Source organism: Cloeon dipterum, chromosome X (genome assembly GCF_949628265.1).
Source record: "Cloeon dipterum chromosome X, ieCloDipt1.1, whole genome shotgun sequence".
In the NCBI taxonomy this organism is placed as follows: Eukaryota; Metazoa; Arthropoda; class Insecta; order Ephemeroptera; family Baetidae; genus Cloeon; species Cloeon dipterum.
The window spans coordinates 14,723,265-14,740,353 of NC_088790.1; the positions used below are offsets into that span (position 1 = coordinate 14,723,265).

General features: G+C 39.8%; 5 protein-coding genes across 7 annotated transcripts; 3 read left to right on the forward strand and 2 right to left on the reverse strand.

Annotated features, from left to right (window-relative positions):
• The first annotated feature begins 787 nt into the window (after nucleotides 1-787).
• LOC135947281 (mucin-5AC-like) lies at nucleotides 788-3,770 on the forward strand. 2 transcript variants are annotated; one of them, XM_065496008.1, is made up of 4 exons: nucleotides 788-1,082; nucleotides 1,139-1,178; nucleotides 1,231-1,979; nucleotides 2,034-3,770. In XM_065496008.1, the coding sequence occupies exons 1-4, from the start codon at nucleotides 1,038-1,040 to the stop codon at nucleotides 3,750-3,752; spliced, it is 2,553 nt and encodes an 850-aa protein (XP_065352080.1). In that variant the 5' UTR covers nucleotides 788-1,037; the 3' UTR covers nucleotides 3,753-3,770. The 2 variants fall into 2 exon arrangements, with proteins under 2 accessions (XP_065352080.1, XP_065352081.1); XM_065496009.1 differs by having other exon boundaries at nucleotides 1,240-1,979.
• A 138-nt stretch (nucleotides 3,771-3,908) lies between these two features.
• Nucleotides 3,909-5,379, forward strand: LOC135947284 (uncharacterized). The gene is made up of 4 exons (XM_065496012.1): nucleotides 3,909-4,167; nucleotides 4,220-4,409; nucleotides 4,465-4,769; nucleotides 4,818-5,379. Exons 1-4 carry the CDS (start codon nucleotides 4,161-4,163, stop codon nucleotides 5,138-5,140), a joined length of 825 nt encoding a protein of 274 aa, XP_065352084.1. The 5' UTR covers nucleotides 3,909-4,160; the 3' UTR covers nucleotides 5,141-5,379.
• LOC135947280 (RAB11-binding protein RELCH homolog) lies at nucleotides 5,251-11,504 on the reverse strand. Of its 2 annotated transcripts, XM_065496005.1 has the most exons (15): nucleotides 11,178-11,504; nucleotides 11,090-11,113; nucleotides 10,872-11,027; nucleotides 10,661-10,821; nucleotides 10,458-10,604; nucleotides 10,287-10,404; nucleotides 8,806-9,506; nucleotides 8,089-8,418; nucleotides 7,410-7,673; nucleotides 7,235-7,354; nucleotides 6,983-7,185; nucleotides 6,725-6,915; nucleotides 5,993-6,158; nucleotides 5,810-5,935; nucleotides 5,251-5,625 (listed from the first exon to the last, which is right to left on the reverse strand). In XM_065496005.1, the coding sequence occupies exons 1-15, from the start codon at nucleotides 11,371-11,373 to the stop codon at nucleotides 5,535-5,537; spliced, it is 2,994 nt and encodes a 997-aa protein (XP_065352077.1). In that variant the 5' UTR covers nucleotides 11,374-11,504; the 3' UTR covers nucleotides 5,251-5,534. The 2 variants fall into 2 exon arrangements, with proteins under 2 accessions (XP_065352077.1, XP_065352078.1); XM_065496006.1 differs by lacking the exon at nucleotides 11,090-11,113.
• A 308-nt stretch (nucleotides 11,505-11,812) lies between these two features.
• LOC135947283 (sn-1-specific diacylglycerol lipase ABHD11-like) lies at nucleotides 11,813-13,142 on the forward strand. The gene is made up of 4 exons (XM_065496011.1): nucleotides 11,813-12,058; nucleotides 12,115-12,436; nucleotides 12,494-12,667; nucleotides 12,722-13,142. The coding sequence occupies exons 1-4, from the start codon at nucleotides 11,952-11,954 to the stop codon at nucleotides 13,049-13,051; spliced, it is 933 nt and encodes a 310-aa protein (XP_065352083.1). The 5' UTR covers nucleotides 11,813-11,951; the 3' UTR covers nucleotides 13,052-13,142.
• car (vacuolar protein sorting-associated protein 33A) lies at nucleotides 13,128-16,801 on the reverse strand. Its single transcript, XM_065496010.1, has 9 exons — nucleotides 16,622-16,801; nucleotides 15,749-15,942; nucleotides 15,210-15,685; nucleotides 14,871-14,970; nucleotides 14,659-14,816; nucleotides 14,451-14,605; nucleotides 13,987-14,139; nucleotides 13,603-13,930; nucleotides 13,128-13,342 (listed from the first exon to the last, which is right to left on the reverse strand). The coding sequence occupies exons 1-9, from the start codon at nucleotides 16,715-16,717 to the stop codon at nucleotides 13,254-13,256; spliced, it is 1,749 nt and encodes a 582-aa protein (XP_065352082.1). The 5' UTR covers nucleotides 16,718-16,801; the 3' UTR covers nucleotides 13,128-13,253.
• Between the last annotated feature and the right edge of the window lie 288 nt (nucleotides 16,802-17,089).

A 17,089-nucleotide genomic window follows, 5' to 3' on the forward strand; every position in this document is an offset into this window, starting at 1 on the left:
ATTTGAGTTACTTTTGGTGAAAACAAAAAATTGAAGTTGACCCATACATCATGGATGGGAGATCTCTGTCTATTTTTAAATTTCTTCTCTTATGTTCACCTGATGCGGTCAGAGGTATTTGAAATGAAACCGATCCTCTGAACGCTCTTTCTGGCGCGTGTGTGCACAACTAGCAAGGGAGCAGCAGAAACCGCATCAAGTGTGCTACGGGGATCATTAACGACAACCAGCCCCCATGACAGAGAGACATCTTGACGAGTCTCTTTGTGAAATCTTATCCGTTCGTCGATATTCGCACTTTTGTGCCGCCGATGCGCCGAGTCTGAAGTTAAAAATTATATAAATTCTTGCGCGCAGTGTCTATTTCATTTTCAACTCGCATGATTCGGCTGCGTCAAGACATCGGCTGGCACAGACTTTGTCTCCTTTCACAATTCTAATTAGCATAAATTAAGACAACTTAATGGCTATGAGTGATTTTGGAAGCCTCATCGTGTTTGTAGCAGAGCCAACTATTCATTAAACTTAAAATGTTTTAAAATAGGCCGATTTCTGCCGGGAGCACGTCAAGCCAGGGTGCAATCAGCGTGATTCATTCATTCTGCTGCAATGAAGAGCTCTTCTGCATTACCACCATTGTGCACAAGTCCTTTGACTTGCGAAAGAGACGCGCTCCATGAAAAGACTACTACCATCAGCTCGAAATATTTCAACACTGCTGCAATTGCAAGTCGGTTATTTATACCAAAAGAGCAGCGCATTTTAGACCTTAACCTTTCACTGAAGCGCCTTAATTATTCAATATTTCTTCGAAATAATCGCAAATAAATTTATCGTTGGTGAATGACAGTTCTGTATGCGGTGCAACAAATGTGTGTCATTTCGCACTGTGACGCCATCTCGTCCTATTTTATTGGTGAGCTCTTCCTGCGTGCGCCATCGTGTGTTAGTTTGCGTTCAGCCGTGAAACAAAATAATGGGTTAAAACGGCCCTCCGAACCTAGCTGAGATATGGGTTCAGATCAACTTTGCGTATTATGTTTCTTACTCATATTTTTATCTTGGCTCTAGAATTGGAAATGGTATAGCGTTTTAAAATATTTTGAGAGCAGTTTTTTTTACCAATTATGAACTCTAGGTGTTTGCAATTAAGAGCAACACAAATATTACATCAAAAGGTATGACGTAAAATTCAGATTTCTTTTTAAAGAATGAATTAATCATCCGCAGGTATCTTAGATATCAGGGGACGCCGGGCATTTATAGCAAATTGCTGTTCAAATCGATATTGTAAAGACTTGAACAAGAATTTGAAATTGGAGGCTCCAAAGAACTCGACAAATAAGCAGAAGGTGGTGGCTAAGAAGAAGAAAAATATTCAAATCCGCCCTAACGTGTTAACCATTCGGAGGCCGCCAAAGGTTGTATTTGTTGCTGTTGGTCGGCCGGCTAAAAGAAGAACGGAACCACTTGAAACGATGCCCACTCGAAAGATGGCGAAGGGATCAAAAACGACTAAAAGGACAACCCTGACCAGCACAAAACGGCGAAGGACAACCCTATCTAACGATTACTATTACGACGACACCACGAAAACTACTAGAAGGCGTCGAACTACCACACCTGCTTACGAATACTATGACGACACGACAACCCGCAGACGACGTCGCCGTACCTCAACCACCAGACGCCGTCGAAGGACGACCAAGATAGGTTCAAATCCAGATGTTGACTATGTGGAGGCAATGACGGTGCCACCTGGATCGTACACCAAGAGCGATGAATATTACGACGACCCCACGACCCGCCGGAGGCGAAGCACCGCGAAGCCAACAACACTTGGAGTTTCTACGATCATCACGACTGTTCCAGTAATTGAAACTACAGCATCTTTGACATCCCCAGTCAGTACCGTCACAACTATTGAGGGTAAAACGACTGAAACTGAAGCAGCTACGACAACAGCAAAGAGACCTGAAGTATGAATTTATACCATGCTTATTATTTTAATGAATTTCAATGAAAATTTGTAGACCACTCGCATGCCGACTACTAAATTAACAGTTTTGGATGAAGAAGAAGATGAAACAGATGTAGGAACAACGGCAAGGCCTTCTCAGAAAACAACTAAAACTACAAAAAGGACTGCCACAACCACGGATGAGCCAGATGATGGAGAGGATTATGAGGAAGATGAAGACAGTGAAGACACTTTAACTACCACTAAGGTGAAATCAACTTCTACCACCGTGAAGACCACCACCACTGGTGCGGACGATGAAGTACTCGGGGATGACGAAACAACACCCAAAGCGACAGTTAAAGCCACTACTACAAAATTAATCACCACAAGTAGCAGTGACGATTTTCCCGATGAAGAGACTGCTACGGTTAAAGCGAGTACAAAAACCACTGCGACAGATGAATTAGACCAGCAAGAAACGACAAAAAAGATTGCGAAAACAACAGCTACCACTAAAAATACCAACGATGAGCTTGACATTGAATTAGGACAAGGCAAAGAAACGACTGTAACAACAACAAAAGCAACAGAAAAGCAAACAAGTAGTTCTGAGAATGAAATATTTGGTGGTCTGGAAGATGCCAGCACGGTAAAAGCAACAGAAGGGACAACAACAACAACAACAACAACAACAGCAAAAAGTGACGATTTGTTCGAAAATGGTGGTGTCGCAACAAAAACCAGGGTAGCTGAAACGACGAAACCTCCAACAACTAAAGGAGAAGACCTACTTGGCGAGGAGGAATCTTCCACATCTACCGTAGTGAAAACTAGCACAGCACCGGCTGCGGCCACAACCACAAAGGGTGAGTCTGGGGGTCTGGACTTAGCTGAAGATGAAAGAAGCACGACAGAAAAAGCTAGTCAAGCAACTACCATAGCAACAACAGTCACCGCACGGACGGATTCAACCACTGGAGGACTGGTTATTGGAGAGAGTAGCACAAGTACTTCGGCAGCACAGTCAGCAACAACCAAAGCCGCTGGAACAAGTGCTGGAGTTGATGAAACCACAGAAGAAGACCAAGGAGACACAGAACAAGAGGATACCACAATATTGCCGGAGGGAAACAGTTCTTCAAAGTCAGCCGTTACCTCAAGTTTAAGTGGAACTACAACAACTCCTCAAAGCTCTAGCACCTCAAGTTCTACTCCTGCAGCAGGCATTTCGACAGAAGGTGATGACGGCGAGGGGGAAACCGATGTGGAGGAAGAAAGCACCAGCACCGTCAGTGTAGCAATCTTGAATGCAGAACAATCTAGCACCAATTCTCAAGTAACCATGAGTGCTAGTGCAGGAGCAGAAAGCACAACAGAGGCACGCGTTACATCGAGTTTTGGTGAAGAAGCCACCACTTCTCACCATTCTAACTACTCAATCCACTCAACTCATGCGCATCATAGCAATAGTTCACATTCCAATTCTACTTCTGCAGCAGGTAATTCGACTGACAATGAGAGTAGTGCTGTCGGTGAGGAGGAAGACGGCGTAGAGGAAGATAATAACAGTACCGACGTCAGCGTAGCATTAGAATCTGCTTCTACCAGAGAACAATCAGTATCAAATGCAGAGCAATCCAGTACCAATGCTCAGGTAACCACAATAATTGCTGCAACCACTGGAGCAGCAACAACTGTTGTTGCAGCAGATGCAGAGACTAAAGCAACAACAGCGGTGGCATCCACCACCGCCGCTTCAAATGATTTTGATATTGGTGCTATAAAATAAAATGAATTGATGAAAATACGAATTTGTTTTGCCTATGCGCTGATCGAATTTTCACCTTGAACTGGATTATGACAGTGAAAAAATAATAACGAAAGGAAGTGACGCACAACGAAACTATAGAATGGGGGGGAGGGGAACGCAGAACTTCCAGTTAGATCGCACCTAAAGTACAGGCACAGTTGGGCGCACTAAAAATTAAAACTTCTGCATTTGCGATGTTAGAACATGCTTATTTTTATGATAATCACAATCACAGGATTACAGGTGCTTCTAAAGTATTGCTTTAAAAATCGACTAGATTCTAATCTTTTGTATACGGTTACTACGGTTAAATAGTTCTGCTTGGCCGATGAATACGTGGAGCAGGACAACGCAACTGAATATGATGTAATAGTAGAAGACCTGCCTATGAGAAGTTATTGCATGCTTTAATTCGTTTCAAAATTCTCATACTGCACCAAAATTAGATTTAAGTGACCCAAATGAAGTACAAAGAAGACGCACATTCATACAAAATTGCTGCTGTTCAGTCAAATGCCCAGGTTGGAATTCACTTTCGGATCCTTTCGCAAATGCGGATGACACAAAAATTAAGGAAAATTTGCGAATTGGTACGAAATACAGTCGCACCAGAATAATAACACTCAGGCCCTACAGGTAAGAAGTGCAGATTGATTTGCTCAAGTGAACAATGAATTGAGAATTATTGCAGAAACCTGGTCTTCGCTGTTCAGGGACCAACGACACCGTTCAAAAGACACTTGATCCCGTGGAGGCTTCGGAAGTCCACGACTGGTGCTAGACGCAGGAGGAGCACCACTGCGCAAGGGAGAAGACGGCGTCGCCGCCGCACCACAACGCCGGCCTACTACGACGACTACTACGAGGATGTCACCACGACCAGAAGGCGAAGACGCACCACGACAGCCTCATACTATGACGATTACTACTATGAAAACGACATAACGTCTCGCCGGACACGCTCCTCAACCACAGCCCAACCATTTACAAAGCAAGGTATGGTGATTTAGTTGGTTATTTTGAATTTCTCACAGCTTATGTTAGCAAATGCGGCTGAGGCTGAATATTACGATGACCCAATAACTACCAGAAGAAAAAGACGACGCACAACCACCAAGATGCCAGAGTACTATGACGATGACAAGTATTACTACGACGACATGTCAACCACAAAAAGAAGGCGAACAAGAAGCACTGCTTCAGCAGTCCCAAATACCACAAGTTCAAACACTACTGTTTCTAGTCCAGAGTCAACAACGGTGATTCCTACTAAGTCTCAGGACAGTGAGCGTCGAGAAGAGACAAGCAATTTTATGTTGTTGCCATTGGACACAAAAAAACCGGTGCTAGATGACACTGACCCTTGATAGTTTAATTTTTTTTTAACTTTAATGAAGGATGAATTTTTAATTTTTAATAATTATGCCTAAGGCAACAGTGTTTTGCACGGGTTTTTGGTGAGATAAAATCTAAAAAATATTTTGTAATTCATTTTAATATTAATTAATAAAATACACATTATTTGAAACATTCTTAGCATTAATCACTTAAGTAAAATATAGAAACGTGAACGAATTTCAAAGAATTTGCTAAGTAACAAAAATAATGCCATCTATCCCAGCACAAAGTGCAAAAATAATTTAAAACCAAATTTAACAAAGTGTGTACTATGTATCACAAACGTTTTTCCACTCCAAATTTAAGTTTTATTTGCATTCCCAGACTGGAATGATATTTTTTTTTGAAAAGCTAAAAGCGAACTTACTTCTTTTTCAACAAACTCGACATCCGTTGCTTCACATCTTCAACACTTTTCCTCCCTGAATTCATTGCAGATTGCACAAGGTGCGGCCTGAAGAAAAATAAATCTTTGGTTAGTTTCTACCCTTACTTTGAGACGGTTCTACCTTGCAAACATGTAAATGAACTCATCAATTCTGAAATTATAATTCAATGTGAGCTCTGAGTTATGCATTATCATGTCAAGTTAGATTTAATTTTATTGGGATAATGTTAAAAGCAACGAAAGCGCATACTTCTCTGTCTTGGGTGTTGTCGGTGTAGCAGGTTCAATTTGGGCCCTCGCCTCCGCCTCTCGAAGCCAGTTGTTGACCGCGTCAGAGTGGACGTGCATGCACTGCTCGCACACAGAGCTTAAATCCCTGTACAAGCCAATAGTTTAGCAAAGGAGTGGGGAATAATATGATGAACAGCTCTACCTCAAGGCAGGTACTAGAGTGGCAGCCATCGCTTGCCGGCTGAGAGGAACCTGCAGGGCGGTGGATAGGGCAGCGACCAACGCCTGGCCAAGGTCCATCCGCCGCGTCTGACTTGTCACACCGTGCAGACAAAAGGCAGCAAGTTGGCATAGCTGCGGCAGCACCACTGAAATTTTATATGAACTGTTATTCATAGAATATTCTTGACGACACCCGTTCAATTTTCTAAATAATCTGTATAGTTTAAAAATTGTTTGGAAAGTAATGCCACAAACAAAAACCTCATTACACTCAACTTTGGAGTTAAATTCAATTTGAATGAAATTGGAAAAAATATTTGTTGCATTAGGTTAGGAATAAATCACGGATTGAATTGTTTTATCTGTAAGAATGCATGAGATTTTTAATGTAATTTCAAAATTTTAACAATGTCTCACAGGTCTAAATAAACCTCATTAAAAATTATTATTTTGGTTTATGGATAGTAAAGATGGTCCCACAATTGAATTGTCTCATCAAGGGAAATCTCTATAAAAAAACTATTCTGAATGATTAAAAATAGGATTTATAAAAATTTATTTTGAAGTTTTTTCAAATATTTTAAGTGAACTCAGAAAATCAAAAGAATTCTAAAAAAAATTAAATTTTTTTACTAGTGGTTCGCTTTTAAATCACAAAAAATAAAAGCTGAATGCGGAACAAGCAGACGAAAATAAAACAAAATAAACGCACCATCCTCAGCAAACGCTGGATCACAAGTTGGCAGCAAGCGAGTCATGGCCTTTGTGACGGCCACACTCATCACATGACTGGTCAGTGCCTCTCTGGAGAGTTGCTGCAAGGTCGTTCTGCTCTCTGCCTGGGCTACTCCTGGCTGAGAGGCCAGCTCTGCATATGCTGCCACAACCACTTCTTTCACCTCTCTGCATAAATTAATTCCCAGACATTAAATTATCGTATTTAAAAAAATGAAACACTTTTCCTACTTACTCGTTCAGGTCAGTGGCAAGCATGGCCAGTTGGGGAAGCACGAATTTAGTCAAGGCACTTTCATGTAAACAGCTGAGACTGTGGAAGGTGAGCTGTGCGGCTGCCAGTCTGACAGCAGGCCTCGAGTTCTTGGACGCTTCGCTGAGGCACGCCAGCACGGTTTCCTGAAGCGCTATTGCTCGGCACAAGTGGAATATGCTCACCTTGAGAGATGGAAATCAATAGGAGTTTAAAAACAGAGGGAATATTTACCTTTAAGGGAGCCAAAGGCAACTTGAGTGAAGGCAGCAAAATGAGCAAATGGCGGAGTGTGTTTGACAGTTCCATTGTGTCGTTCGGATCACCAGTGGTTAAAAGAGCCACCAATAAAACCTGTGTTGCAAATTGACATGAATTTTCCAAAGCATTCGTTTAAACTTGTACTGACAGGTATCAAAATTAAAGATGGAGGTGTCTGAGGTTCACTATTATTGTCGAGATTCGACAGAGATTCTTCTGCACTTCGAAGGCCTTCTTTGAACATTGGTTTGATTCTGTTTAGCGTGAAGTGCTTTCCCATGACTTTGCTCAGTTGATGGTAGAATTTAACGTAGGCTAGCAGCGCATCTTCATTTCCAACATCAACGGAGCATAAGGCATCAAACAGTCCCGGAATGAAAGCAGATAAGACCCAGTCCATCTGCGGCCAATGCTGAAAAGAAGATTGAATGAAAAATTGAATTAAGTGTGCTACTAATGGTATACAAAGCGGCAAAGTTTGTAACTATCTTTTAAAAAAAAACTTGAATTGTGAGGAGTAGTGTTTGTAGTTTTGGAACTCAGACTTGTAGTATTCTTTTGATCAATCGAAAAAGAGTTAAGATGTTGAAAAATTTATTTTTGGCGATGGATTGAAACTATACAACTCATACCAATAGAATAAACAGATCTTGATTACAAGAGTTGAACGTGAAAATGAAGTTTGTTTCTGATTGTGATTATTGACCATTTTTTATAGTGTCGTTTAATATTATGTAAATATTGTGTATTCTTAAGACAAGCTAAGTAAATATTCAAATCTTCAACTATCGTAGCCACTATAAAAAGCAGATGTAGGAAATGCATACCTGATAGGAGTCATCACTGAGACGCAGATTCAAAGCTTGCAGCATGGCGTTTGTGTTGCTGTTTGGCTCAAGGAAAATGAGTGGATTGCTGAGGTCACAGCCAATGTCAGAGATTTCCTTGATTTGCTCCAGATCCATTCTATCCAACACGTCCTCATGTGAAGCCAAGCGGATCACGATGAAAGGCAGAATTTGGCCCACGGCGCCAATCATCGGTCCGCAACGAGGATCATGAGCAAGAGCCTTCAGCCGGGATAACAGCCTCTTCACCAAGCTCGACTCTAACCGATCAAGTTGCAGAGCCCATTGAGCTAGTACAGGGAGGAGCACCTGAAAATTCACACGGAAGTTTAGCAGGGTTTAAATATAAAAAAGCGGGTTTTTTTCGAGAGGAAAATACTTATTACTAATTTTTCAACTTTTATTAAAAAACTTCTGAATGTCTTTCCAAGTGCAGGTCATTACTTTGATAAGAATTTATTTAATTATCGAAGAGATTTTTAATATTTTCAAAACTAATTGTAAGCAATATTTTGTAACAAGTTACTGCAACACTTAAACGCGTGTAGCGTCGTAGCATCTTATATTTGTGGGTTTCTCGGGTTTCCTTAAAAAGGATAAATGGCATGACAAATAAAAATCAAGTAGCAATTGAAACGGGTTGATTTTTGTATTAAAAAAAAACGCAAATGCGAAAATTTCCTATCATTTACTCACCCGCTGAGCGAGTTGGCGAACACCAGAATCCTGATCCTCAATGGCCAAGAAGCACAGCTCCTCACATTGCAGATATTTGTCTTCCTGGGCAGTGAATGCGACGACCAAGGACAGGGCTCGCACGACCGCGACGCGAACCTCAGGCTCAGCAGCCTCCAGTAGCAACTGCTGCAGCACCGGTAGCACCATCGCCTGACGAAGGCGTGCGGGGGCGGTTGGGGCGATTGCCAGGCACACTTCAGCGGCCAACAGGCGCCGCTCCATCGACTTGTAGCCAGCCAGCTCCCACGTCTGAGGCAATATGTGAGCTTCCAGCAGCTCGCTATCTGAGGCTAGGCGTTTGATCCCTTCCACCACTACTATTCGCTCCTGTTCCTGAGGCTTTTTTCTTATGTTGAGTAGAAGGCTGATCAGGGCTGAGCACTGATCCGAACTTTTGGCCTCGGGAATGGCTGCCAGAATAAGTGGAATCGATTCTTCTTTCTTGGATGAGATAACAGATGGAAGAGTTTCCAACAGCAGATGAAGGAGGGATTCAACAGGACGTGGTCTGTCGGGAGAAATACTGAGAAGTCGCAGCAGGGTGGAGTGGAATAGATCAGGGAGTTTTCTCAACTCTTCTTCGTCTTCGGCTGCTGCTTCTTCAAATTTTGATTCAACTCTTGCTGGTGGCCCAGAAGAAACAGTCTTAATTTCTGAAACTGCATGTGGAAAAATTAGGACTGCGTTAATTTTACCAATAGTAAATTCAGTTAGTTTGTTTGTGCACCCTAAAATAGTTGATTCTTTTGATAACTCTATCTATCTTATAATTTATTATTATTTAAATATTTAAAGTGAAATATACCTGGACAATAACTTATAAGTTTGATTGTAAACCGGAATTTTTCAATAATCAGATATCAGCAAATTACTATCAAATTTAGACATTAACTCGTTTACAAAACAAAAAATTATGACCAAGCAGATTCCCAATTTAGCTTACCCAAATATTTAGCCGTTAGTATGGTAACATCTAAATTACTTTAATAGTTTCATGGCTGATGAATTCAGAAAATTATTTCTAGAATCTTAAAACCTATTCAAAATTTACACATGATTGAGAATATCGCTACTGTTCAAATCTGAAAAATATTTTTCACCTTGGTAGGAAAATAAAGTTGAACTTTTTGTAATTTTCTGAATGAAAAAGTAAGATATCAAAATATAACAGGAACAATTTGCTCTACTCCAAATATATTTTATGGAGTTTTGAAGCAAAAAAGAATAAAGCAGATGAAACGAAAATTCTGGCAAAAGGCAATAATATTTTGGGGGGAAGCCAAAATGCTGACTAAATTGGTTTAAACATAGGATTTAATTGCTTTCCAATACCATTTATTAAGTTAATTTCAAACCCATTGCGGTGTAGAAAAATAGTTGAAAAACTAAATGAGTAGTTATTGATGCTTGGGTGTCTCTCCCAATTAAATTAGGCTCACCTGGAATATCTGAGGTATCAGTAGAAACATCTACAAGGTCTAAAATTTTATTTGGCTCTGATTGTTCTCTTGATATTGCTTCCTCCAACTTTTGCTCGAGATAATTGCATTTTGTATTCTAAAGAAGAATTACTTAACGACAATTTCCACAATATGCCATAGAGATAATACCAGTCTTGTGATTTCCTCTTCAAAATAAACTGTTTCTTCAGTTTGACACTCAATTTCATTAGTTTCTTTGTGGGTAACTCTGTACAACTGAGGTAGCTCAGGAGGTCTTGGAATATTCAGACCCACGTCATCCCAATCATCAAAGTCCTAATCAAATTAAAAAAATGCTTTATTATCATTATCAAAATCTTTGAAAACCTCACTTGTTCGTTATTTTCATCAGAGAAGGTGACAGCCGTGAGTTTGTAGCCTTGTCGAAGTAAATATTCATTCACTAAAAAATTTAGCGCCCTTTGTTCATGGGGGCGAATTGCTTCGCTACTGATTGAGTTTGTTTTGCTGCTGGTGACATGAACTTCCCGCTCTGTGAGAAAAATTAATATCACTTGACAAACCCTTCAATTAATTACAAACCTGAGGAGAATTGAGTAAGAGAAGTTCTTAAGCCACTGATGGTCTCTTTTGCTTTTCGCAACTCAAATTCCAACACGGCAATGCGTTCATCAGTTCCATCCTCAGACAGTCGTGATATGTCCAAGGAATCAAGGGTCGCTTGGCTTTGCGAGCGAGCTGCGGAAATTTTGATTGTTTTAAACTCTCTTGACCTTCTATGAATTAAAAATAAATTAAACCTCGAGTGTATCCAAACGGAAAGTCTGTAAAATTATAAACTCAAATTGTGCATGCGATTCATATAGCATTGAATAGTGAGTTTTTTACCAATAGACGTAGCAGAGGGCGGTGATGTCTGCCTTTCAAAGTTCGCAGGGTTGGAGAAAAATTCTTTCAAAGTGGACAATTCTCTGCCGGCCTCGATTAATTCCAGATGCAATTCCAAAGCAGTTAGTAGGAAATTATCTTGAAGCAACCTGCCAGCAATTTGCTCCAGAGGGATATTTTCCTGTTCACCCTCCATGATCGAAAAATTGATAGCAACAAGAAAATGGCATGACAAAAAATAAATCTCTTGTCTGTATTTCTGGAATCGGTGTGACACTACTGTTTTTCCTTCCAGGTGGGTGTGAAAGGGAGGGAGAAAACAAAACGTAACACTGACAACACGGTTGCAGGTGTGCGCGCATGGTATGGACTATGAATGAAATACCGGTGTTTTTTCTAAAGCAATCCGAAATAAATTCCAAACCAGTCAATGACAAAACTTTCTTTGCACTTTATTTTTTTTAAAGTTTCATTTCCATAATCATGTATTTTGGCTGTCTTATTCTGATTCCCTTGATTATTTTTATTTAAATTGAATTCGCACAATAAACCGGTTCTCTACAGCTGCAATTTCAATCTTCATTCACTTTGGGAATAGCGGTAAATTTAAAAACCACAACATTGGCTCATTCGTCCTTGGCCTACCCCCAAGCTGAAGTGGGTCGTCTTGGCACTCTTGGCCAAAGACCATAATAATATCATCACATACCAGTTGTTAGCCAGCCATCGCCATCTCTCAATTTATAGCAATAATTTCGATATTTTCTGTGGAAAATGCGACTCGAACGGCTTGTGTCCTTTAGGAAAGAATTAAGCCTGATATCACCATGTCATCGACTTATGTCTGGCGGCGCCAACTGCACAACCCCCCAAACCGATAGGTCAGTGAACTTTGCTCTAGAATTAATTTATTTATTTTATTTACATAATGTTTCAGAATTCAGTCAATTCCAATGGCGTACTCATCATACGAGTCGACCAAAGTGCCATCGACGTGTCCACTCGTTGTGATGCACGGACTGCTTGGATCCAAATCAAACTGGAGGTCGCTATCAAAAAGTTTGCACGCCAAAACGGGCCGGAAAGTAATTGCTGTGGATGCACGAAACCACGGTGATAGTCCACATGACGACAAGCTCAGCTACGCTCACATGGCAGAAGACGTCAGGGCGCTCCTAACCTCGCTCAACATTGATAAGAGTGTGCTGCTGGGCCACAGCATGGGAGGCAGAACAATGATGCTTGCAGCACTGTTATTTGTAGGATTTTGAAGTCTCTGTTTGTGGCTCTGTTATTTAGCTTCCGTTAAATTGCAGCCCGAACTGGTTCGAGGTTTAATTGTTGTGGACATCTCTCCAATCGGAACAAGCAAAAGTATTCACTTAATCGGTGCTTTCCTTGAGGCTATGAGAAAGGTGGATCTTCCACCGAATGTTCCGTTGTTGACAGCCAAGAAGATGGCAGACAACCAGCTGAGTAAAGTTGTGCATGTGAGATTTTTGAATACATTTCGGCAAAATTTTTATGATGAAAATCTAATTTAGGATATTGGAATTCGTCAATTTTTGCTGACGAATCTAGTCGAAACAGGAAACGGCGGCTGCAAGTGGAGGGTCAACCTTGACGTCCTGCAGAGGTGCTTTGCCAAACAAGTTGCTGATTTTCCCCCTGTAAATAAGGTGTACGAAGGACCCACACTTTTTATTGCTGGCGCGCTGTCCGACTACATTAGAGAGTCCGAAACTGAGGCTATCAAAAAGATTTTCCCAAAAGCAGAGTTTGAACGAGTCCAAGGTGCAGGCCACTGGGTTCACTCTGACCAGCCATCAGAATTTGTGCGGATTGTGTCCGGCTTCCTCAACAAATTAACCTAGACTGTGATCAATTTCAAACTGTTATATCCATCTTGTGGTTACCCTACTGTAACTCGTTGGTCTTGTGAATAAAACATTCTTTAGCAAAGAATGCGACTTAATAGTCTTTATTTTTATACAAATTAATATGATTAACAAAATTGTACTTAAATTATACAACTGCATTTAGTTTGCATTAATTTACTGGAATGTTGCACTAGATTCACTTTTGATTAAGAACTTCCATGAGATTTCTCGTAAAGTTGTTTCCGTTGATAATTGCTGTGGTTGCAACCACCAATTCGACAGGAGCTGTAAAAAATAAGATGGGTCAGAAAAGAAGACAATTTTCAGTATTAATTTTAGCGTGTGGCTCTTTCTTTTTTACCGTCCTCATTGTCATAAAAGTTTTAATTGCTACGAACTTAGTTGCTTGATTTGGCCAAGCACAAATTGAACATGATGAAACAGTTGCTTTTAAATTAAAAATCTCTTTGAGGTGCGAACTCTATATTTTTTTTTCAATCTTAATGCTACAGAAAAGGTAAAATTCCAATTTCCAAATGAAATACCTTCTTCCTGCTGTACTAGAAACCGCAAAGCGGAAATTTCGGCCATAGTGCAGCCTCCGACAAAGAAGACGACGACTACTTTAGAGCTGTCCAGGGTCTGGATATCGCAGAACGGTTCTTCCATGACAGTTGGTCCAGGCAAAGAGTTGAGCACGTCTTGAATGGCCCTCCAACCACCTGGCTTGTAGATGAGATGCTGCACCAGACGAGTGGTCAGCGGCGCGTAAACAGAGTGGACATAGCTCATATCTGTGGGATTCGACTCGCTTCCGTCCTGCACGACTAGTCTCAAGGTTTTGCGCAGAACAGTAAAGGGCCTCGCACTTTGCTGCATTTGCGAGATAAATATAGTGGAACTTAAAAAAATTGTAAAATGTATCTCACCTGCACTCTAATGAGGCCTGCTTTTTCCAGATGTGTCAAGGAAAGGATGTGTTCAAACCCATACACATGGATGATTTCTTTTTTGTAGTAATCCAGCACCTTCTGCTTCAGTCCACTGTTTGTGATACTTTGAATGCAAATAAGGCGCAGAACCTATCATAATTATAAAAAATTAGTGGTGTAAAACTTTTAAAAATTCTTGTAAGAAACAATTTTTTATATTTTATTTGTTACAAATAACAAATTTACAACCATGGCTCCAAAGTTTTAATAATAATATGCTTGAAGTAAATATACATATTAAAAAAGAACACCCTTTGTACCTTTTTCACAATTGGATTTGACTTATCAACTAAGCTAGGTTTGTATAATTGAAGTGTTTTTTAACAACTCACTGCTTTATGCAAAATTCATTGAACTCAAGAGAGGTAAAAACCCTGATTGATTAAAAATTAATCGTGTACCTTTATAATGTCCACTTGCTGTCCGATCTGATCCTCAATGAATGGGTGTATTTTGTCTGTGTCAATTCCATTCATAAACTCCTGTTCGACCAAAAGCGAGTCCATGAAAGGAAAGGAGTCAGTTATTTCCTTAATCATCTCTGCTATAGTCGTGTCTAAAATTTTAATTTTAATCTAATGTTGGTATAAAATTCACTCTCGCACTTACGGACTGCTAAAGATTGCTTGATGAGGTTCATCTGAGGCAGCCGTGCCACAAACTGCCTCATTTGCTGCATTGTTTGTCCATGACGAGCTTCATACTCAGCTGCTATAGTCTTGGCTCTCTTTCGAAGTGCGTCTCCAACAGCAGAGAAATTTTTATCCCTAAGGTGTGAAATTCGGAATATTTTTTTAATGATTTACAAGGAAACTTTATACCTAATGTCAGAGAAAAGATCTTCTGAGGAATTTAAAATTATGGTTTTCTTCCCTGGGTCTTCTCCATTGTTAAACTTTTCAGAGGGCAGAGTGATCTTGGCTAAAAATTCATTGACATTAATTTTGGCATATTATAAGGCTGCACATTTGAGTTTGTTGAAACGGATTTTGAATTGCCTTTATTTCAAAACTTCAAATTTTGTCAAATTCAAAGGGTCATACCTACACTAATTTTGATTAGTTTTCAATGGTTCCAGTCGACTTATTTTAAAATTAACCACAAGTGTAACAGAAAAAGAGTTGAAAAAACTAAACGTTTTTAAAATAAAAAGATCTTACTGTGATTGATTCCAATTAGCTCGTCAATGAGTCCTTCATAGGTGAGCTGAGTGGCAACTGGACTCAGAAGGTCAATACTTCTGTCGAGAATAACTAAATGGTCGATTCCTGTCATTTTCTCTGGAGCTCCCTTCTCCAGCTTGATGCGTTTCAGCAGGTCAAAGACATGCTTGGCCGCTTTGCCTTGGCAGGAAACCTTTCCAATAGGGCCAAATACATCTTGCAAGGTGGAGAGACCCTGGGCAGCACTGTAAATGCAGGTGGGGTCCTCGTCAATGAGCAACTCCTTGAAAGCAAGTGGCTGTTCCATAGAAATGACGTCGTTTTCTAAAGGGAAGAAGTCACAGGCCCATTCATGGATAGCTCCTTTCACGTTCCCGTAGACGCCTCGATTTTTCAATCTTGTCTCACAAAGAGTAGTTTTTCTTGGAACGAAAATTATTTGATACTCTCTGCGGTGATTTTTTTGCTCTTCACTGAAACATTGGTTACAGGCACAGGCTTTAGAATAAATTAACATTAAAAATATCAGGATGCACCTATGAACGTGTTCTGCAATGCTGTCCATCATCTTGGGCAAAGCTCTGGTGAGAAAAATTATTTTCCGGCTTGCGGCGGAACTGATGGAGCCTTCGCTGAGAGAAAACATTTGGTTGACTTCATGTTCTTTCAGCAAATTGTACGGAGCGATGAGGCTAACGGGACCAATCAATCCTTCGTCCCACACGATGGTCTACATTTAATTCAAGTTAAATTTTTGGAAATTACTTGCATTGGCAGGGCTGTACGTTTTACAATTGATTCACTTTTCAGATCATAACGATTTTAGTTTGCTTTTGCCCTTCAGTTAGATTTTTAGTTTAATTGATTATCTAAGTTAATTACTCTGGCGTAAAGAAAATTTGAATGAAGATTTTAGACGAGAAATTTTTTAACCTAAGACAAACTGTTTTGATAAATTAGGGAACAAAAAATTTGAGTTATTTGCTTTGACTTATTTATCACTCTTTCCAGGCAACCCTTGAATATGTAGCAAAATATTTTTTAATGCTTTAGTTCTAATTTAATAATATATTTTGCCTTGTAAGAAATTTTAGAACAAATATATTTACACGGTTACAAGGTTCAATTTTAGTTTATTTGCGGAAAAAATAAAGAAACAATGAATGATGAAAATGAAAGAAACCAAATTAAATATGTATACGTAATTATATATTTATTAAAAATTAGAAAATATGTACATATTATTATTAAATTTTGTACTAGACATTAATTTGATCTTTACGATCTTTAGTCGGACTTGACATTTTATCGTACGACGCCTCAGAGAAATATTATGCATTTGAAAACTAACGCACAGCCCTAATACTTGGAAAAATGTTGCTTTGTGTAATACATAATTATCTATATACCTTGGCACCACCATCAAACATATCAATCAGCTCTTTCCGTGCGTAATCGTGCAAAGCAGCGACATTAAGACGCCCACCAGATAAATGAGAACTCATTTTCCAAACCTCTTCTCTTAAAATTAGAATCCAAAGGACTTGTGCGAGTGATAAAAATCTAAGCCGAAATAATATTGCTGGAAAATGTCAAAAACAGCTGTAGTAGTAGCACTAGCAGAAGCAACGCCTCTTGATTGGATCACGGGTGCACTAAATACAGCCAGTGTTGACAACATTGTTGATAAAGTTTTCCTTTTAGCAAAACAAACCCGATCCCGGTACATTATTTTAACCTAGTATTTTTATTTAATAACAATTAGTATCAAATCAACTCTCCTAAATCAAAACCAATTCTCGACCAGAAAATAAGATAATTTTGTTCTCGCTTCGATTTGGTTGGCGTGCATGACAGAATTCTTACTGGGGCCTGGA